This window comes from Poeciliopsis prolifica, unplaced genomic scaffold, assembly GCF_027474105.1.
Source record: "Poeciliopsis prolifica strain line A6 unplaced genomic scaffold, Auburn_PproV2 SCAFFOLD001, whole genome shotgun sequence".
Taxonomy (NCBI): domain Eukaryota; kingdom Metazoa; phylum Chordata; class Actinopteri; order Cyprinodontiformes; family Poeciliidae; genus Poeciliopsis; species Poeciliopsis prolifica.
The window spans coordinates 24513771-24536831 of NW_026562376.1; the positions used below are offsets into that span (position 1 = coordinate 24513771).

At 38.8% G+C, this 23061-nt stretch overlaps 1 protein-coding gene across 7 annotated transcripts in view; it reads right to left on the reverse strand.

Moving 5' to 3' along the window:
• Nucleotides 1-23061, reverse strand: part of kif21a (kinesin family member 21A) — a 45224-nt gene that overhangs the window by 18233 nt on the left and 3930 nt on the right. For 3 of the 7 annotated variants that reach the window (XM_055027153.1, XM_055027144.1, XM_055027176.1), the window contains exons 2-17: nucleotides 11031-11253; nucleotides 9201-9383; nucleotides 8450-8590; nucleotides 7635-7766; nucleotides 7341-7511; nucleotides 6560-6675; nucleotides 6137-6332; nucleotides 5864-6053; nucleotides 5724-5790; nucleotides 4793-4996; nucleotides 3800-3868; nucleotides 2276-2351; nucleotides 2064-2178; nucleotides 1352-1540; nucleotides 209-408; nucleotides 26-133 (exon numbers count right to left, since the gene is read on the reverse strand). In XM_055027153.1, the coding sequence (XP_054883128.1) occupies nucleotides 26-133; nucleotides 209-408; nucleotides 1352-1540; nucleotides 2064-2178; nucleotides 2276-2351; nucleotides 3800-3868; nucleotides 4793-4996; nucleotides 5724-5790; nucleotides 5864-6053; nucleotides 6137-6332; nucleotides 6560-6675; nucleotides 7341-7511; nucleotides 7635-7766; nucleotides 8450-8590; nucleotides 9201-9383; nucleotides 11031-11253 (2380 nt within the window). Of the gene's footprint in view, nucleotides 1-25; nucleotides 134-208; nucleotides 409-1351; nucleotides 1541-2063; nucleotides 2179-2275; nucleotides 2352-3799; nucleotides 3869-4792; nucleotides 4997-5723; nucleotides 5791-5863; nucleotides 6054-6136; nucleotides 6333-6559; nucleotides 6676-7340; nucleotides 7512-7634; nucleotides 7767-8449; nucleotides 8591-9200; nucleotides 9384-11030; nucleotides 11254-15004; nucleotides 15065-23061 lie in introns of those variants that run through there. The other 4 variants (XM_055027186.1, XM_055027195.1, XM_055027162.1 and 1 more) reach the window with 2 other exon arrangements.

The following is a 23061-nucleotide window of genomic DNA, read 5'->3' on the forward strand; positions in this document are numbered from 1 at the left end:
AAAACACTGAAGTGAGAAAGCTGACCTCTTGCTTTCGTTGGTCCTTTTTCAAAGAGGCAATTTCTCTGTTCCTGCGCGACTCATTCAGTCGGTTTTTCTCCTGCTGCTCCTTCATTTGCTTCATAAGACGAACCTGAAGATGTCAGAACGCAAAAAGGTTTACATAATGCATGGCAAGAAAATCTACACCTGAGAAAAAAAGCTGTACTTTTGTCTTCTTCATTTCAGTCACATCCATCTGGAGCTTCTTCAGCTGCTTCTCGTACTGCGATTGGTTCTTCAGCAGGCGGGCGTGTTCCTTCTGAGCCGACTGGAGCTTCTGAAGCTCCTTGTTCATGACGCTCAGCTTCTTCTCATATTCAGCCTTGATTTTACGAGCCTTGTCCTCTGTGCCACTTTCCACAGAATCTTTAAGCGTCCAGCACAAACAAGAAGGTTAATTAAAAAGGCTGTCACCCTTTTTAAAGATACATTACACAATTTCTTGTTTTAAAGGGGCAGTATTATGTAAAATAAACTGTTTTTTTTTTTATTTTACATCATGTTATAATGTCATTCCCTCATAAAAAACATACCCAGGGTGTTGATTTGATTTTTTTATTATGTATGTTTGAGGAATACTTCAATCTCCCATCCAACCATCCAGCTGTGCAAACGCCTGGGTAAGACATAGCTCTGCCTTTGAGGATGAAGCTCCTCCTCAGAGCTGCGATTTCCAAGCTTTCGTGTTACAGAGTAGCTTTCCCCCATAAAGCTCCTTCAGACTAGTGTTACATGCTCACATTTGCTTCCATCTCCTGATTTTTTTTATTAGAATGTCAGCATCGGGGAGTTTACACGGCTTCTAAGACAAACTACCGACGAAATCATAAGTAGTGCATTTTTAGGAAAAGAGAAAAACTATATTATTAAAGAACAAAAAACTATTGAACAGAGTGTCTGACGGACGAAGGATCGCGCGGGCTTGCCCTTCTCAATGGAGGGAATTCAATTTCTTTTAAGCCATATTTGATATATATAACATACTTATAACAACTGACGGTACAATAGTTACTTCATTGTGCTTTAAAATGGCACTATATGCCTGGAAAACATGATATGTCCCCTTTAATAATTCCTAGAAGAATGTTTGATCTATTACTGTTTTTGAGTCTAAACATAAACCGTCTCCATCTTCTGACAGACACTGACTTCATTATAGGTCTATTTAGAGAACAAAGCAGGAGTTAAATTTGGGTTTTTCTGAGATGATGCAAGAAACAGCAGATCAAAAACATATCTGTCTTCTTTACTGTCACCATCTGAAAACAACACCACATGCGCCACCTAGTGGATGATTTGTCGGTCTTACTCATGTTCTGAAGGACGCGGTCGCGCTCCAGTTGGGTGTCCCTGATCTTGCATTGCAGCATCATCAGTTTCTGCTCGTACTGCTGCTTGAGTGTGTGCAGACGCCGCTGGCTGTTCTCCAGCTCGTCGATCAGTTTCTGCTTGATGGCGATCTCGCATGTGATGTTGGCCAGATCAGCCTGGTAGTTCTCTGTCAGACACAACACAAAACTTAAAAGAATCTGCAGCCACAGACATATTTCAGCCTTTTGAAAGGTTAAGAAGTTTGCAGGACTTTAATATCTTGCATCTCATCTATCTAACAGCCCATATACTGTTGGTATGCAGACTCTGCATGATTGGCACTTGAAGTGAAGTGTTTCAACACAAATAGTAGCAAAGCTACTGATGTATTTGGTGAGTTTGCTCCCCAGACTATGATGTATATTCGTAGAAGTTTGGATGCTAAATGTTGCAAAGAGAAGTGTAGAAATTGGACTGTTGTACAGAAGAAAATTAATTAGCAAGAAATGTGTGTTAATCGAAATTGTAATCACAATTTTCAGTAGAATAGATTTTTTTTTTTTTTTTGCTAAATATCGTCACCTTCCTAAAATAACGGGCCTGACAACAGGTTGACCAGCATTAATGTTTCCTGACTGTAAGGGAACAGCTCCACCTTGTGGAGATATATGATATATTGAATAATTTCAACTATTTAATGATCTTTACACCTTTTTCATCCGACTCTGAGTCGGAATCATCAGAGCTCTCCTCCACATCCATCTCCTCTTCCTCTTCTTCCTCCTCATCCTCTCCATCTTCATGATCACTGGTGTCTTGTACATCCTAAAATATCAAAATCAATGACTTAGTTTATTAGCAGCATCCACAAGAATATTAAGATCTCTGTATATTACACCCTGATCTGAAATCTTGATCTAACCATTTCAGTCTCTTCGTTCATTTCCTTCTCATTTGGTTTCTCCTGTTCGTTGTCAGGAACTTCTTCTTTGCTTATGCTGAGAGACACACAGATGACAGTGAAAAGATGTTCGTTAATGACAAACTGAAGAAAAGAATCCGGCAGCAAACCTGGAGTTGCAACTTCATGTAAGCAAGGATCATCTACAAAACAAAGCCCTTATTTTATTATTTTCAAAGGCACCGTGGTGAAATATGCAAAGCACATCTGTTATCAAGGGTTGACACTGTCTTTTTGACAAATAAGCTTTTAAATAAAAAAAAAAAAAAAACTAAAACAGCAGAGAATGTTGATGCATATTTAGGATTTCCAATCCCATTTATTTCTAAACCAGAATGCCAGAATTAGCTGAGGAAATGCACCATAGCTTTATTGTGGAAAAGACAGTGCATAATGTTAAAATGAGGAGGCTTCCAACTCTGAACAAAGAACAGTAAAGCAGCATTTTGGGACAACACAAAAAAATACATACATAAACCAAATTCATGAACCACATTAATTGGATAATTGTTATATCCAATCAGAGATCAGCTTACCTGTCAGGCAAAATAAAAATGTGAAATGAAAGATCAGCTTACTAAAAAAGAGAAGGGGGTTTAGTTTGGACTCGTTTTGAGCCAAAGGTAGAACTCCCTAGAACAATTTGTGACTGGGTTCTGTTGTGTGGAGTCCAGATATTAAAAATGCAAGAATGTAGAGCAGCAGGTACTGAGAAAACAAAGGTTTGGGTTTTAAAATGATCTAGAACAACCGTGCAATAGGAGCAGCGTTTGCTTTGCTAAAGTATTCGTACTCTTGAACTTCTTCATCTTCTGTCACATGACAACCACAAAGTTCAATAGTTCCCAATTTGACTTTATGTGGTAAAACAAATCAAAATATTTTGATTATACAGTACTTTAATCTATATTTGTCATTCATAGAAAAAAAACTATATTTTCAAAATTTTGACAAACTATTGCCTGAAAAATGGGTTCATTTTCCTCACATCAGGGCTGCCATCTCAGCTGTTTAACAGAAATTCCACAAAGATGGAAGAGTGGACCTTTTCCACTTTCATCCTGAACACACTGGTGCACCACAGGGGTGTGTCCTCGGCCCTCTTATCTCTGTTCACCCAACACTGCCCACATATTTCTCACCTGCACCACCATAAAATGTGTTGATATCACCAGTGTAAAGCCAGAAACGTCCTTGTCACTCACTCTTTTTAACTTTCTCCAGATACCTGCCCACTCAGAGAAATGCATTTGTAAAAATATTTTAAAAACCATACATCCCTTTACTTCCATTTCCCCTGATGAACTGATAAAATCCATAAAACGCTTGTAGTTGCACTGTGACGAATATGTGAAAAAGGTCAAAGAATGTGAATACTTTAGTAAGGAACTGATATCAGTGCAAAATAAATAGCTCAGTGACATAAAATCAAGGTGGAAGCAAACGATGTGGGGCAGGAAAAGGAAGGTGGAAGCTTGAACAAACCTGGCATCCACCTCCTTCACCACCTCCTCCCTTTCCTCCCTTTCTCTCTCCTCCAACAGCTGCTGGAGTCTTCAGGGAGGAGAGAAGGGTATAAAAAGAGAGATGGAAGAAGAATGGAAGGAAGAACGGTCAAGTGAAGCGCTACACTTTTGAGACCAACAGCTTCACAGCAATCCACGTCTTTCACTTTATACGTCAGCAATGTGTCGTGGCCACAACTGCCCTCTTAGTAAAAGTTTTCCAAACAATATTCTCAATTTAATTTAATTTACTAGCAGCCGACCAGCTACATTCATGATGCTACCACCAGAATTCTCAATTAAAGGCATGCCATGTTCAGTTACTTCCTGGTCAATTTAAGTTTTATGGAGATTGTGGTAAAAACAACAATCACTGTGAATTCTATCCATAAAAGAAATGCATTTGTAAAAACAGATTTTCACAAATTATAAAAACAAAAAATACTTCAGGCAGAGACCAGCTGACTAAAAAACTAGACCTGCACAAATTAACTAGAAAAGCAGAACCCAAAGCTTCAAGGAATCAGTCAGGAGACAAACCCCACTGCTGCAAGCAAGCCTTCAGTACGACGGTGTCAAGATAAATTTTTCTGATAGAATTAGAGCAAATTCACACTTTTGGCATTCTCTGGCTTTTCTGGAAAAAACTTTAGGTTTTGTATTTATTCTTCTCACAAATAGTATACTTTAAAAAAACTTTAAACAATACTGTTATGACAACAAAATCCACAAAGACAAAACAACAATAATATATTGCAACATTAGCTGTATAAAGAATGGGCACAATATGGTTTTGACAGGAATGTAGTTGCAAGTTCTGAAAAAAAATGTTCAGTCAGATAAACAAGAAGACCCATAACAGTTGTATTTTTGAAAATAGTGAATAATTTTGTATAAAACTAACTGAAGACAAAATCATCAACTCCTTTGTAAATCTAAATAATCCAGTCGACCCACACCCTTCTCTTGTTACCTTTTCTTTTTCTTTTTCTCTCGCTTCTTCAGTTTCTCCAGGTCTTTCTTAGCAAGCTCAATGATGTCCGCAGTCTCTTTCTCAGGGGCCATCAGCGCGTTGGAGAAGGAACCGGGCCCTCCGTAGAACGACTGGCGGGTGGAGGCGCGGGACAGATTCTTCCTCAGGTTCTCATTCACCGCTTCACTCTCCAGCAGCTTGGCCCTGAGAAAAACATCCAGGGACCAGAAAACTCAACTTAAACTAACAAAACTAAAGTCCAGTCCACTTAAAGCTCCACGTTGTAACTTTTAGAAACAATATGTTTTTTTTATGTATTTGTTAAAATTATCACTATGTCTTAACAGTATAACAAATAATGAATGCAAGGTCTATACTTCATCAAAGACAGTTACACAAGTAGCATCTTTCTTTCTTTTTTGGTGTATAATTTCATCTTGTGATTTTATTTAGACAGCTGCTGATTACCTAAGACCTTCATGTTGGTTGTGCACCAATTAGAGTGATGAGAATTTTTAAATTTTGTTTCTTCAACTTTAGTTTTAGAATGATCTCTGTGCCTTTATTTTTCCCAGTTTTGAAAATAAAGTGAGTATTATACTTGGTTTAGGTAAACGGACAGAACATAAACAGTGTTTTTCCATTCATTTTGACCATCAAAAGTGATTTAGAGTCAACTATTCACACTCACACATTTATACACTGATACACAAATCAGTAGGCAAATTGGGATTAAGTGCCTTGCTCCGAGACACATCGACATGTGGAAGTTGGAGTCGAATCCACGGCCCACAAGTACAGACGACTGCTCTACCCACTCAGCTGCAGTTTCCCCATTAGATATGAGCAAAATGTTAATATCATCATAATGCTAATACTAGAGCTTATGTTGCACTGAACATATGAAACATAATTAAACGCAGTCATTTACCGAAGATCTTCGATTTCTTTGATGTAACTCTGTATCATGTTTCCAATTTCCTCTGTGCCTCCTTCACCTGGGTGAGAAACAGATTCCTGATGAGGAGTTTGTACAGCGAATAGAATGCCGGCAGGCGACTTCGGTCCTACCTGCCCTGGCCAGAGCCTGGTTGGCCTGGTCGCTGAGCAGTTGGGTGAGGCGAGCCCTCTGGGCGTCGATGGTCTCCTGCATGGCTTTCACCCTCACCCTCAGGTTGCTGTTCTCAGTCTGCAGCATGGAGTTCTCATGGAACATGTCGCTGAAGCTCTCCACGCCATCCTCGCCCACCATGCGTTTACCCTGCAGGAGAGAACAGCTCTGTTACATCCCCACAGCGGGAGCCTACGGAAGCCCTTGAGGGCCTCGTCCCAGTTCCCTCTCACCGTCTTGTACTCCATCAGCTCCATCTGCAGTCGGGCGATCTCGGTCCTCAGCGAACTGATCTGCTGGCTGGCCTTGTCCTGGTTCACCATCACTTTGTTCTTGATGTTGCGGGCTCGGTTGGCGTACTTCAACGTGTTCAGGGTTTCCATGAAGTCACGATCAGATGGACTAATGCATGCAATCATAACCGTTTGGCTGAAAAGAGAGTAGAAGAGATTCTTGGTTATAAGACTGATACCTAAAGGGGATTAATAGGGGAGAATGAGGCGCAAGCTCAAAAGCTTGGAAACTGGAGATTCGAGGAGGCGCTGGGTCCAACTAGGCCATGGGAGACTTTAGGATTTCTCAAACATGCATGAAAAAGCAGATTTAACAGACATAACTTGCACTACTTGCTCTGACAAAATGAGTGACCCACCAACCTGTTTCCTCCCAGTGAGTCCTGCAGCAATCGGGTCAGTTTGGAGTCTCTGTAAGGCACGTGAGAAGCCCGCTTGCTTCGGTCTCCTAAAGCACTGATTACATTCCCCAGCGCTAGCTGAAACACACCAGGGAAGCCAGAAGAACAGTTATTTTCTCAAGTCCTCATGGTTACCGACATGTTTGATGTACGAGTAAGATAAAAACTTTAACAACCTCCTTCCCAATAGAGGTCAGGTATAAACAAACAGTATTGTATGGAGCTGTTGATTTTTTTCATTATAAATGATAAACGATGCAGGAAATTCCCATCCCTAATGATCATTTGTGAGTGTAAATTCTGATGTAAAGTGCTTTAAGTGGTCAGTATGACTGGAAAAGCACAATACAAGTTCAGTTAAGCAGGGCGGCATCCTTTCACAGTATCCCTCTACAAGGAAGAAGAGCCTTAAATTCCTAAAGATTCAATTTATGAGAGTTTAGTAGACTTTTAATTTCATCAAAACCCAAAAAAAATGCAACTAGAGGGTTTGGTTCTCAATAAAATTAGCACAAAAACTACTTTGCCCTTTAACTTTCAGTAGCTTTTATAAAACCACCCATGAGAATAATAATAGGGCAAAATATAGTGTATCTTTATGGGGGAGAAAAAGTGCAATTTTTTTTTCTTTTTGATACCTTTCAGGGCAGTAATTACATACTAAACCACTAGGTGGCAGTCTATGTCAAAATAATAAAGAGCTCGGCTCAGGAAACTCCTGAGGCAGTGAAGGAGAACCATACCAATCCACAGTTGATGGAGATGCCCTCTTTGGCCCGGTCGCCCGTCGCTCCGGTTCTCTTCAATCTCTCAGAACCAGCCAGGTCCACAAAGTGAAACTTGGCGGTTAGTGTCTCGTATTCGTCCATCTCCCCGTTTCCATTAGAGACCTTGTTATCATTCTCACCTTCTTGCTGAAAGATAGATTGTTTTTTTAATGTAGAAATTAAAAAGTGAGAAAACTAAGCAAATTTCCCAAACTAAATTTAATCAATCAAATTTGTGTTTTCAAGACATGATCATCGTCGCTCACTAACATTGTCAGAAGTACAGACGCGAACTTGGCACAGGTGGATGGTGAAAATGGCGTGGGACCGGGAGCTCTGGACATTCATCTGAGTGCTGGCTGTCGTACGAGACAGAGCGCCCAGCTTCAGGCACTGCATCATCTGCACACACACACGCACACACACAAATGGGAATTTTTAGACATAGAAACATTCATTTTGTTCATTAAACAGGGGGAAATAATTCTGAATTCTACAAAGCAAACATTTAAAAGATTAATAAATAAAGCTTTATGACTTTAAGCCTTGAGGTGCTGAACTGAGGAATGTATTGAATAAAATGTCACTGAAACATCATGGTGTCAATAGTACACACAGGTTTCAGTGGTCAGATTTATATATTAGTTATGGGTAATCCTAACTCTAACCAGGAAGCATGCGCTTTTATTGTTTAGCATAAAGTAAGCTGCTATCTAAAGCAGATCACACCAAACTAAAGCAAGTTTTGAGCCTAATGAAGCTTTTTGCATGACATGCTGCCCATAAGGTCACATTTGATTCAAATCGGGGACGTTTTGAAGATGTTTCAAATTTTATAGTTAATTTATGAGAAGATAAAGTCTACTTTTTGTAAATAAACCCTATATTTTCTAATTACAATAATCAAAACAAAATTCAGTATTATAGTTGCATCTATTTATTGTTGCTTTTGTACCAAAAGGTGACCCAAAAACCCTAAGATGTTCACTGAACAGTGATCTAAGTGTATTGACATCATTACTGTCCAGATTCTGGCTAAGGTAAAACAGTCCTTCATACAAGCACTTGATGTTTTTGTATTTTACCTCGGCCTCTGAGGAAACAGTCCGTGTGGTCACTCCAACCGTATAGATTCCCCCGTTGGTGTCTTCGTGGATCTTAATGTGAGATTTCTGCTTCATGTCTCGTGTGGAGTCAAACAGGTCCAGGACCTCCTCATTGTAAAGCTAGAAGCACACAGTAAAGGCGAAAGACAGAAAAAAAAAAAAATCAAATGAAAAAAATGTCAATAAAGGAAGCACTGGTAGCCCCTTTCAGTGATTGAATCAAATAATCCAACGTCACATTTATTTTGATTATGTCTATGTGTAACTTTTATGAGCAATCACTGTAATCACTTATCAGAATGTAAACGGAACACAAATGCACAATAAAATTAAGAAGAATTATAATCTGAAAAGTAATTAGTAAAGAAAACGACTCCTAATTAAATAACAGTGACTTATTGCAGCCAATGAACGCCTGAAAGAATAAACTAATAACAGAAGGAAATGATGAGCTTTGGAGCTTTAGAATTTACCCCTAAAACTAAACAAGTACTGCAGTCATCTATAAAATATGCAAAGGGTGCCAAAGTATTATGTACCAGTGCAAATGATGATTTTTATTTATTTCAACTCCTTGTGACAAAGATGCAACCTCCCTCAACCCCGGTCTAATCCCTTAGCAGCAGCTGTGGCACAGAAACTGTCAGAGATTTTGAAGTGACTGAATCCTGCTGTCACCGCTCATTCAGACATACTGAATCTCCACAAGTTATAGTCATGGGGTGTGTACCTCGAGGAACTGTGCGTTGATCTTGAACTCTGGTACCGGACGTCCCTGCTCCTGGGCCACCTGCCGGCGCTCCTCTATGCCCTTGAAGAGGTGATGGACGGCACGAGGAATGATCCCCAGCTCCTCCTCCACTATGTTAACATCAAAGCCGGTCCCCATCGTGTACGTCTTCCCTGATCCTGTCTGGATGGGAAAGAAGACATGTTCAGCATGGGCTAATGAGATATCAGCTCAGTTAGCTAAAACATGACATTCCTACTTTTCTATTTTTGACCAAAAAAAAAACAACAACAAAAGTTGGTGGTTTGGAAACAATCTTGTTTGCAAAAATACAAGCAGTTATGTGAAAGCTAAAGAAGCACCAATAACCAATTACAGCAACTCTGATTTAAAGCTACAGCTAGCATGCTAAGTATGAAAAGCAGCAGGCTAGCTACCCAAATAACTAGCAAACGTCACAGTACATTTGTGCTGTAAATAAAGAGCAGAACAGTAAAATAAAAGTAAATTTAGTTGGTTTAGTTTGTTTTATATACTTGTACACATCTGAATGAAGACAATAAATTTTATAATAACTTAATTGTAATGGGTTTGTTTCACAGAAGTTGCTTTATCTGTTTTGAATTGGAAAAAAAAACATTTTAATGACATTTTAATACTTATATTCCAAATCAAATGTATTTTTTATATTTTCACATAAGTTTATCACACTGTGAAAAAATGGTGAGCATTTTTCATTGATGATGAGCATTTTCTAATCAGAATAATTTGATTTATTGTCTCAATAAATTTCAATTAATATTTAAAAAATAAACAAAATTGACAGTTTTATCAGAAAATCTATTTTTATTATTTTCTCCACTGTTTGTTCCTTTTAAAATGAACAGAAAATGTACATTCAAGCAACCGGGGAAACCATTTTTTCTCAGTCCATGAAGAGTTTGCGTTGTGTTTTCGGCTGCATTCGATCTGCCAAACGGAGGCTTAAACAGCCCGGTGATCTTTGGATGAGACAGATTTACTCTGCTCTGCCATGTCGTTAATGTCTGTTTATATCTGCAGCCCAGCAGGACTGCGATCTTGTGATGCAGCCGAGTGGGTCAATCTAAATCTACATTAGTCCCTGTAATGAGGGACACACGGGGGGCAAGCAGGCCGATCTGGGCCAGACCATCCTCTCTCTGTGAACATGAGCTCCAGGCAGAAGTAGGCCAGCAGCAACACAACTTAAGCTCTGTATCTATGGCAACCTGAGTATTAGAAGAGAGAAATGATGGACTTCACACCATTATGATTTAGACTAAAGGTGGATTGGATGAGCAGATATTAGCTACAAGCTGTTGTTAATGGGAAATTTCTAGTATCAGAATAACCATACAGAGAAACCCAAAGTGGAGTTTCGTAAAAAATATTTTCAGTGACTGGAAGAAAAACTTATTATGTACTTGAATGTGCAGCACAAACAAGTCAACTTAACTCCAAAATAGGCTTGAACACCCTCAAATTTCAACCTAGTGGTTTCCATAGCGACACCTTAAAACTAATGACATAATCAGTGTCACCAATTGTGTATAAAAACCTCATAATCTGAATTTTATGTTCCAAAATGACATTCCTCGTAAAACTATCGCTGTCCAGTCAGCAACTAAAATGTAAATTTCTAGTTTGTCTGCTTAAAATGTTAAATATTCTCTTTCATAGATTCCGCAGCAACCTCTTCTATTCATTTTCCTCGCAAAGCGACAAGCTCAGACAGAAATATGTTCCACCAGCGAGGCTAAAAGCGCCGTCGGTGCTGCAGCTGTAGCAGGCAGGAACACAAAGGCTTGCCTGTCCGTATGCAAACACAGTGGCGTTGTAGCCCTCGAAGCAGCCCTCGATCAGCTTCTCAGTGCAGGTGGAGTAAATGGAGTCCTGCTGGGAATCCATGTCGAACATAAAGTCATACGTGAAGGCTTTGTCCTTCCCCAGGATGACCTGAGGCTCTCCAGGCATCACGTACGTACAGATGTGGCATCCCTCGATCTTCTCCCTGGGCAGCTGAGGACGGATCCTGTGGACAAAGACACAAACGGTCAAAAATGGGATTGTTTTATGAGTGCTGACTGTTTAGGATGGGGATATGAAAACCGTCTGTACTTTTATAGAGACTCTTCAAGTCTTGGGGTGCAACTACTGACTTCTCTAGAGCAAACCGCATCAAAATATAATTATAGCGTCATGGATTTATTAAAGACATCACTGAATTTAAATTGAATCAGTTTAATCCAACAATCACATGAAGGCGACAAATCTTGCAATAACAAATTCAATTGAAATATCAAAAATGAATGCCTGTATGTATCTATACAAGAACAGGGTATTGGCTTTCAGTGACAATATATAGTGTTTACTGTATGTTACATAACATTGGAACAACAAAGCTGGTGTCACACTTTGACATAAACTGTATGTGTCCGTCTCTCATGTGGTTTTGGTTAAAATATGTTGGTTCTTTTTTCATTGAAGTTCCTGGTACTGGATGGAGAATACAGACATTTTACTCAAGTGGCAAAAGTAAAAACATTCATAATATTACTCAACTAAATGTAAAAAGTACAGTGCAGTAACAGTAATTTGTTTTCTAAAATGTTACTCAAGTAATTACTACTCATTTGTGCCTGTGCGAAATGCAGATAAAAATGGAATTCATTCATAAAATCTGGACTAAATTTGAGCAACTTTAAATACCAACTTTAAGAGAATCTATTCCTAATGCTTTAGCATCCCTGAAACAGCAAATACAGTAAATCAGTAAATCACTTCTACCACATCTGCAAGTATGACTAAAAGATTTAGACACGAGGGAGCAGAACATCACAATCTACTCTACGATTCACATCACGCTTATCTCTTTTGTTAAACACTCCAGATCTGAAGATTGTCTCCACCAACTTTTCACCATAATTTGATTGCTTGTCAGGTTGATGCTTATTCATCTCATCAAAGCAGATCATAGACCGTGACAGTTTTACCAATAGAGGAAAGTCTTAGGACAATGATCATTTCTCCATTTACTCCTAGCTAACGCTTTATTTGCAACCACACAACCATTTTTGATCCTTTTCTGATTTTCAAAAACATTCTCTTCAAGGCTTCAGCTCCCAAACAAGCTGGGAAGAAAAGCACCTGACAGCGAGTCTCTCTCAGCAGTGTGGATAAGGGCCTCATTGTGCCTCCAAATTCAGGAAAGGACAATACAGCCAGTGGACTACAGAGCCACCATTGTGTTTGTCTGTGTGATACTGGATCCCAGCGCTGACACCAACGCCTCGGCTGGACGGAGGCGAGGGAGGAGAGGTAACGACCTGCGAGGAGGTCGTGACAGTTACTCATGATGTGGTCGGAGATGTTTTCGTTAACGCCAAGACTCCTATTTTGATTTTATTTTTATGTTGCTAGCTACAATGTATGATTTTAGAGTTGATTCATGACCTAAAAACTGCTTGTGATGGAGACCTCGGAGATGACAAGCTGTTTGAGCTATTGAGCAGATCAACAGCCATGAACCCATAAAGTATTTTAATTGGCTTTCATGGCAAATTTGCCATATTTAACCAATTACATGTTTCCTTGGCCTTTAAGCGTGCTTTTGGAAGTGTAATCCCATTCAGTGCACACATAGGCCTGCGGGGGTGTCTTTGTTTCACACCATTTAACTCTCTAATTGGGTTTGTAATCCCGTTTTTTTGTCCCTCCCAGAGTGCCTTCACACCCGGGAATCTGACCACATTTCTTCCGTTTCCTGCTTCTCATCTGCAAGTACTCTCAATTTGAGCCTTGTCATCTCACCAAGTGCTACAGTCTTGTCACAGACTCTACATGCTAATCAATAAATGCAGTATGCTGCTAGTCAAATCGTTTGTGTGCAATACCAGGCTAGGACAAGTTTCTACCACCCTTGAGGTGGTTGCACAAAATGGGGAGTAACTGAATAAGTTTAGGCCAAATACTTCATAATCACTTTTATCATTATTACTATAAATACTTAAAGAGTGATCAGATTTAAAGTTTGTATCACCCACTTCTATGCCTATTTGCTCACAAGTCCACTTGACCACCTAAATCTTGTAGATGACAGAAAGAGTCCATTTTCACACCGCTTTTCCATTTTGGTTGCATCGTGTAAAGTACATAATACGAATGAGAAATCTGTTGTGTGTTTTTTTTATGTTACCTGTAGGTAACAAAAAAATTCATACCTGTATGAATTTTATTACCTGGAAATCTGATAATTTTATGATTTCTTGATGTGTAAACACTCAGAATTTATAAAGGGTGTGCCTTCCTTCACCTCTGACCTTATTTGACTTGTTTGAGTCACCTGTGTTCAGACGTTAACACTAGAGCACACCTAAACCTGTCCCCAGACCTCTAGAAATCACTGGTGGACCGGTATTATTAGTTTTCAAGATTGAAAAAGTTAGTCATGTCTAAATATATATTTAACAAATCATTTCAAAAGAAATTCTTAGTAACAAGACATGAATCTGTAGAATTATTGCTGACCAGCATGAAAAGGATGAGAAATATTGATGTTTTTTAATCTATGGCCAACACAATACCTTGTGCAGCAAAAATTTATGTTTTTTGTTTTTTTTAAGTAAACAAGAAAGCTGCAGTGCAGATGACTGTGGTGGTGATAAAGGAGGAAGAAAAAACTGTTCCTGCCCTGCAGCCAGCAATCTATAGCAAGTACACAAAAGCTGCAGCTCTACTCCCAGTGGTCACTGCAGAGTGAACAGGCCTGGTCTTTAAGAAGGGATTTGCTGAGTAGAGGACTGTAACACCTTGAAAAGACAGCACTACGTCACTCTGTCCTTCACAGTGGAATACATCAAGTCTGAGGGAAGGACAGAGAAGGAAGCAATTATAACAAAATTTGTCACACTTTGACTCATCACCAGCCACCGCAGGCCAGTTTACATTCCTTGTCCTCCTGTAAACAAAGAGGAAGAAGTAACTGCTTTTTTTTTTTTTACTTAAAAATCATTCCTAACTGGATGTGGGCCAGGAGGGAGGAGCTTAGATTTTAGTATATCCAGTTAAACAGGATGTTAATTACTGAAAAACAAAGTGAAATGCCGCTTCAGCTGTCATTTATGTTAATCTCTCTGTCAGGCAATAGAAAGTTTCAAACTTCCTCCCTTGTGTTTTTAAAGTTACATTTAAAAACACAAAGATCGGTGAAAAGGTTGGGTAAGACAACATTGAAAGAATACAGTTCTTGCAGGTTTCACCATTTCAAATTTAAGATGTTATAAGATCATTATGAATGAAATATCAGACCTAAACACAGAAACGTACAAACTTTGTTCTTCCTTTTTATGATAAATTTGTATTTTATCCATGATAGTTGCAGGAATAAAACTAGCTAGGTTGTCATCGGTATCCTCAACTGTCTTGAATCACAGAACACGACAAAAGTTGTCCACATACAACTGGAAGTTTTGTCTGTGATTAACATATTTAAGGTCAATTTATGTTTCTCATTAATTTAATACCAATAAATCAAGGAAAACCCTTCAGACATCACCAAGATAGTAATTCCAGCATAAAGCATATGCTGGAATACGACAGTTGTTAAAAAACACCAGAAATTATTTCTGCAGACGTTACAGAAACAGAGCAGAGCTGATTCCTGCTGAGCACACAACTTATCCAGTACAGCCAATACTTTGGCAGGAATTCTTTTATACACATTCTTAAACAAAAACCCTGCTCTAAAACTCAACCGAACAGTTCTATGTTTCATCATGACCTACCTGGAGAGCAGTCAGACTCACTGACTTCAGCTGTAGCTCCATTTCTGCTACAACTCAAACAATGGGTTTGATCTTGGAGGCCAAGGGGACAGAAATCTGTCGATTCAATGCAACAAAAATGCATGGCAAATGGCAAGTAAAAACACATCGGCAGCCAGCAGGACCACCACAGTGGGCATAGAGCTCAGATGACAAGCTGGCAAAAAACAGAAACGAGCAAAAAAAAAAATCAAAAACATTAGAACAGAAAACCTCCGGCTGAGTCAAACGAACTCCCTTCCAGCCAAAAGATTCATGAAGTCATAATCATCCTCCATGTCCGTGTGTCCGGTGCACATTTACTCGGTGTGCGACACAAAAGAGGAAGGTTGCCATGACAACCCATAACAGAAGGACTGAATTAAAGTGTTAATCCGATCCCAGCAGGATATAATGCTGCTCTGGCTGTCTAGGAGATGCCAAGGGAAGAAGAGCATAAGAGAGAGGAAAGCAGTCAGCATTCTGCCACCAATCAGACCGAAGAGATGATCTTCATCTGCTGCTGACCCAACAGATCAGACAACACGAGGCTCAAAACACGAGCAAAGTCATGTAGGTATACATATTTAATTACGTCTGTATGTAAATTCCAAGCACAGACGGGGAAATCAGATAGTCAAGAGGCTGCTGCATCATAATTCACAGGAGTGTGAGTGGAGGAGAAAGACGCTGTGTCTCAGATGTATTGCATAACCCTGTTCCACTAGATTTCAAACAATCACAACCAAAAAAAACAGCATATTAAACATGTATTAGTAAAAAAATAGAAATAAAATCAGGTATATTCCACTTTGCAAGTATACTACTATTGTATAGAGATTAGTGGTGCACCAATTGCAGTTTTCTGGCCAATTGCCAATTATAGATATTTTAAAAAACTTAACTTGCCGATTCTTAATTTGGCCGATACCACTTTTTTTGGTTTCAATATAGCAAGAAAGTTGTAGAGTTGGCAACAGTGGGGTAACTATTGTTAATTTTACCCGTGTAGACTTAATTTGGTGGGCCGGTCAGTCAATCAAACCTTTCTCACCGGAGGGCAAAAGAGGACAGTGGTCTTAGTGCCAAGCTAGATAAGATTGGTGGATAAGATCTGCTTCACATGTAAAAAGCGGATCACTGATCTCCCAAAATTAAGGAAATCAACACTGATAACTCACCTGGCTGATAAATCAGTGCACTCCGAATAGAGATGCAAGATATGTCAGCATTAGCATCATAATTGACCTATGTTGGTCATTTTTAACATATTAAGAGTATCAGTTTGATAAGTAAAAATGTGCCAATATCAACAACTAATATTTATCTCCATCTTATTACTGTTTGTGTATGGCTTCTTGGACCAAGAAGGGGTTGATCATGTGGTATTTGTTTGGTAATGTGATCATAACAGTGATGCAGCACAAGATTTGAGGGAATTTAACTGAAGTAGAAGTGGCAGTGTAGTTAGTTTTTTCCCCCACATAGGGTTCAAAGGGTAGGAAATATGTTTATAATATTGGTAAATATCAGATATTGCTCATCAGAGCAAAATTAATATGAACACAACTTTTTAGATACATGTACCTCTACTATTTTATGATCCACAAATTCATTGCAAACTGAATGAGTAGCTGTGTTAAGAATCATAATTTTGAAATGGACCAAAATAACTACATTTGATTATTTTTATATGACAGTAAAGCTGTATTTACCACCAGGAAACTGACTGCCCCCTTCAGACAAAACCATTAGGAGAGCAATAAAAAGTCAGATTTTAGGAGCCATTATGTAAATCAAATGTAAAATAAGAAAAAAATCTGTAAAATGACAATGATTGAAGACATTCCAGCAAATCCATTAATGGGAATGTTGATGGGAATTTCACATTTCTTTTAAAGTTTAATGATTTTTTTTTCCAAAATTAATTTGGAGAAATTAGAGAATTTCACTGTTTAAAAAAAGAATCTAAATTTGATTTCTACAAATGATTTGCAGTTCAGCCGTTTTTCACTGAACGTTATCTGACAGCAGTGATTCCTTATTTCTGGACAGAATGTGTATTAAAACCTTTTGTTTAAATAACATGACCTCATGGTGAAGTGCTTACCAGTGCAGCAGGCTGAGATGGAACAAAATCACCACATATTTTACAGAAGGGCAGAGCTTACAAAAACAGGCCTGACACCCAGGCCTCTGCCAGGACACAGGGACTTATTCAATCTGCATGGCAGATTTATGAAGGCCGACGCCATCCTGACCTCACTTTGTTCGTTTTCCTCTAATACTCCTCAAATGCACAGCAATTCCACAGTTTTGAGGATTTAAAGGGAAATACCCTTTTAAAAACACAATGGGGGCGACCTGAAATGCTGCAGTATGCTGATAACTATTTCACTGGTTCCTGTAGGTCAGAGGTCAGGGAGCAGACCGCCCCTTACTAAGCAGGGAGGGAAAGGTTGGCCAATAGGAGGGGTTTGCAGGATGTTGTACAAAGTTAGATATGAAAACTGCCAGGGTCAGATGGGTTCCAGTTATAGGGAACATGGACTACAGAGTCTCAGCGGCTGAAAACTCTTCCTTACAGAAATGTTGGATTTCACTTGGGAGTCAAGTTTGCAGGTTCAATAGCTGTTTCTATTCAATCGACATGCAAGTTTTGAACAAAAGTTTAAAATGTTGCAAAGAAAACGCTAATAATGCCTCATTTATGGAGCAGGCCATTACCGTTTCTTAGAACTCCTAACATTACCTGCATAAACTAGCATAATCCAACAGATAATTCATGCAGCCAAGAGGAAACTGAGACACACCAGAGCTAACGATACACATGAGCTACAGGCTGCTTTCGAAATGGCAACAGACTAATCTCCATGCCACACTGCACTGATGAATTTATGTAAAAAGGAAACTTAACTAAGTATTGAGTGCATATACTACACAGTAAATCAGTATGTGAGCCGTCTTTAGTAGGTGAAGAAATTTGTGTACAAAAAATCTTTGGTTATTTTTTTTATTTTTTCAAAGAGATTTACATAAAATTCTTGAAGTGTGTGGTTTTCTTCAGCCATAATAAGAATTTAAACGTGCCAATCTTTGTTAAATTATTCAATTTTGTCACAGTTTTTCATTAAACCACTAAAATTAAGTTTACAGTGATATTTATTTAGGTGCCCTTGTAGTATTCCCAATTAGAAGATACAACATCATGGGGCAGAAAGTGTTATGTACCTTCCCAACTTGATTAAATTTGTGCTTTGAACGGTTCTCAGGAAAACCACACAGCCAGGAGTTTCCTCATTGTTCTTGAGCTTTGAAACCATTTCCATTTACAATAAATAGATCCACAGCCTACAGGGGTACAGGACTGAAACATGATATGTCCGAGACATTGATACATTATAAACTTATGCAACACCACATAAATAATTTGTCTTCTTATTGACCACATTAACATAAAATGATTCCAAGTGGTTATTTTTAAAGCTTCCTTTTTTTTGACTTGTTGATCCACTTCATATGGACACACCGGGGTGCCATGACTGATGCATCCTTTTCAGGAGTGGAAATTGGAAACCAAACTCTAGGGCCTATTATGAGAGAGGTTTAGTTACATTTGGATCATCTAACTTGGTGACTTCCAACCTGGGGTTCCTCCTGCCTAATGGGTGTGTGCCAAAAATTACAGAGGGGCGAATGAGGTTGCCACCACACACCAAGTGTTAAATGTAATTATACACATTTATAAAGTAGGGCAGGAACTTTATCACAAAGAGGTTCAAAAATTTTATTAAATTGTTTTTTAACTTACTTTTTACAAAGTACATTCAACATACAAGCATTGATGGCTGTTTGCTGACGGCTGTTCTCAACCATCAGGAAACAGCCATCAATGCTCAACCAAGCATCTTATCTTAAAGGTTCCTTTTTGCTTCAAAATATCACCAAGCCCCAGCTCCACACCAGTTTACTGAGGGACCGGGGAGGGATGCAAAATCAATCTTCGTAGCTGAACATGAACAACATCAGTAGCCTTCAGGCTATTGGTTAATAAGCTTAAGGTACTGTATTGGTATAAACTAGTTATTTTTTAGCTAACATTACCTGCATCCAACAGCATAAGTGAACTCAGTTGGTTAGTTTGGAGGAAAAACTGTAAAGTTCTTTGTGTTTTGCTGGTTTGCTGCCATGATTCAAACACACCTGAGTAGCTCTGCACAGCAGCAGCAGGTCTCCTTTGCTGCCGCACAGGTGTGAACGCAGCACGAGTGTCTTAGCACTCATGTTGCGTTTAGAGGCGGCTCTGAAAAACAGGTTCAGTTTAATTGTTGTTATTAACAAGAATTGAACACTTTTAATGGCTGAAAAAGTGACAGAAGGCACAGATATGAGAAATGTGGAAGCCCGTACTGTATCAAATCGGTATATAGGAATAACAAAGTTGGCACCTTAAGGTAAAAACAACAAGTAGCTTCTAATAGGGGTGGGGGAGGGGGGGCATGGCTGACTTGTGGGCGGGTAATCCCCCCAATGACTGCCAGGCCTGCCATCACCAAATGTCTTCAAATATAAAACTGAATGGGTATAGTGACACTTTGCACCAATATGATTGTTAAATAACCTAGATAACAAATGAAAAATCTTTGTTGTTGAGGTCATATTTATTGTTAATAATTTGCAGCAAAAAATTTTCTTTTGTATCTTTTTGATTAAAAAGCAACTAATTGCGATTAATCACAGACCTGGTAAATAACTGTTAACATATTTAATGTAGTTCCATCACTAATACAAAATAACAAAGCAACTGGATTATTCAGGTTACTATGTAGGTTTATCTGATGTCCAGTTTGTAGAATTGTAATTATGATGGCCATTCCTTTAGAGACCATTATTATGAACCCCACAAGCAGGCACAGAATCCTAACATCAATCAGTGTGGGGGAACAGAGATAGAGATTAAAAAAAGCAAGACAAGATCAGTGCTCATACCATGACATGCTTGCTCTAGCTGTATCAGGCATATGTGTACAGAGGAATATTAGAGCCTTTGTAAATAATAATAATAATAATAATAAGAGTAAATTTCCACCAAAAAACGTTTGAGATCAATCTCAGACATTGTGTGAAACAAAATTTCTGAGTTTGAAAAGTCAAATTTTTAGAGTAATCCAGAAATTTTACGGAAAAAAACCCTACCCTGAATCTCACAATTTTTGAGTTTTTTCAAGCTAATTTTTGACTTTCCAAACTCAAACTTTTTGGCAGAAACGTACTTCTTTTTTTAGCCCCAATATGCCATAATGTGTGTTTCAAACATCATTACTGCTTTTGTACAAAAGAAACATCATCTTGACTTTAAGTTGAAGACATAAAATTATTACTGAGGTGTTGTATGCCTGTCTTTCCATGAATAATGTTTGGTTCAAGGCAGGAAGGGGTGTGTAGCTTTTTATTCTACAAGGCAGATGTAGGGGGGATTTCAACCAACTTCAGAGTCAAACCTGGATTGCCTCGATACTGAACCATGTCCTGTTGACACAACACACATCTCTGTGTCAACTACAGGCCAACGACACAAAGACCAGCCCTGAAAACACAGTGTGCATGTCTCTGTGGGTTTTGAGTGGGAAAGAGCAACATCAGCTATCTGCTGCTAGAAGAGACAGAAGTACCGGGATAGCTAAAGAGAGTGGAGTTAGTTAGTTAGACATTCAGAAAACTGTTTGATATCAGATATTTCTTCGTTCAGCAGGTGGCCAATTAACACAAGATATAACAACAAACACGTCAACTGTTCACACTCGCCTGGAGAATAACTACTGCCTCATAAATATGGAGATTCAGACAGCTGTCACATGATGCCAGCAGGTGGAAAGAGTTCATTCGCAACTTTGCTTTAGCATCGTTTAATTCACACCTTCACGTTACATGCAACACCGCCTGACACAGTGAAGTATTTGGAAACTAAGCAAGTAGTCAAAGTTCAGATATTAAAACAACTCTCACTGCAAAAACAGGAAATCAGCATCCAAATGAATAATTTTATTGGTATAAAAAGATTTTTAATATTGGATGATGTTCAGGGTTAATTTTCAGCTCTTGTATTTTATTTGTTTGCAGACTAAATAAATAGACTTTTATATTAAATAGAATTATTTTCAGATTTATTTGTATCCCAAATGGGCAATTGATGTTACAGCAAGTACAAAGAACAAAAATACAAAGTATCAAAGTAATAATAAGAGTTACTTCAGTGTAAGCAGAGCATTGTAAGAAAGTCAGTCCTGTCATTCATGGTACTTAGCTGTTTAAAAGAATCGGATGGTTTGTGAACTTCACTACTACTTTCTCTTTTTGATTCTTTGGAAGCGAGAAGTGAGCTCTCCATTTTACCCTTGATGGTACCCAAAGCTTGTTCTTCGGCAGAACATTTTCTCCGGGCTGCTTATCTTTAGCCGCCGAGGCTTTTATGGTCTCAAGCCGCCTAGTAAGACAGTAATTTGAGTGCAACCCTAAAACATTTACAGTGTTTGGTCACGATGACCGGCTCTTCCCTTCTATGACGCTAACCATAGCCTACACTTAAAGTCAACTCGCCTCAAAATAGACTCCCGACTGGCCGCAGCATTGCTGGAGGACCTCAGTTATCTATATCACCACCTAAAGAGTCAGCACATTTCTGCCTGTTTGCATCTGCACCAATGCAGGAAGCCTTCAGCTGTGCGGTCCCCACATGTGGACATTGGTTTGACAAAAAAAAAAAAAAAGAAAAGCTTTCACACATCCTCCTCCTCCACAATGGTGCACCACTTAAGAAACCAACAGCTCATGCTCAATGAATTGGATGTAATTACAGAGCAGCTTTATGTACACCACACCCTTCAAAATATGTTGTTTCCTCTCATGTTAGGTCTATATTACATCAGCGTTACGCATTTCCTCTTTTTAAGAGTAATTTTGTACGATGTTTGTTTTCCCCGTAATCTCCAGCTGCTTGATGCCGACACCTATCCAGTGAAAGGTTCACCTAAAGTGGACGAGGCTTAAATGTGGATCTGTTGCCACAAATAAGACACAGATGCAACTTCATATCCATCACCGAGTATGAAAACAGGTCACAAATAGTATGCAGACGGCCACAAATAGCTGCATTTTCACACCAAGCAGCCTCCACATGCAAGCCAAGACAGCCGTTTAGTGGTTTCCTTCTATAAACTGACATGTCCTTTTCCATCCATCATGTGCATCAAATCCAAGAACTTATCAAGGACACATTTCTATACATCACAAAACACAATTTGCATATTATCTTTGCATTGTAATGCTGCAAAATCCAGTTGATGTATTTCAAAGTTATGAACACGAGGTACAGTGACTTGGAAAAGCATTCATACCCATTGAACTTTTTCATGTTGTCACATTAAAAACACAAACTTCACAGGCTTTGTTTCATGTGAATAGAATGAAAAGTGATACATAACTGAGAGGAGGCAGTTGGAAAAGGTGGCACAAAAATTTGGGGAGGGTTTTCCCCATTTAGCTCCTTTTAATCTCCCACCCTGTAAATGAAGTTCAGGGTAAGCAATTGACTTCAGATGTTGCCTAATAGAGTTTACCTTTGTCTAATTTCATGTCAGTGAACATGCCCCTATTCTGCAAAGAAATGAGAGGTTTGTTAAAAACTTTCTGAACAAACAAGTAAAAAAAAAAACAGACAGTTTAGAGAAAAAGCCAAAGAGAAGTTTAAGGCTGGTTTCTCACCTGATAGTCCTGTAGATTTGTTTTGTTTTCAAGCTGGTGTGGTTCACAGAGTCAAATGAACCAAATCCTTTGGAAAAACCTGTTCACCTCTTGGTGTGTGCTGTGATGGCGCAGCACCAAGAACCACTGAAGAAAACAGCTCAAAAACCTCAGAAGACACTAAGCGCAACTTTTCTTCACAAAATGTAAACAAAAATTAAGTGGCAACAGATTTTAGGGTTTGTAGAATTTTTCTTTCTTCTTTGGCAAAAGACCATAAGCCATTTCTGTCACTAGTG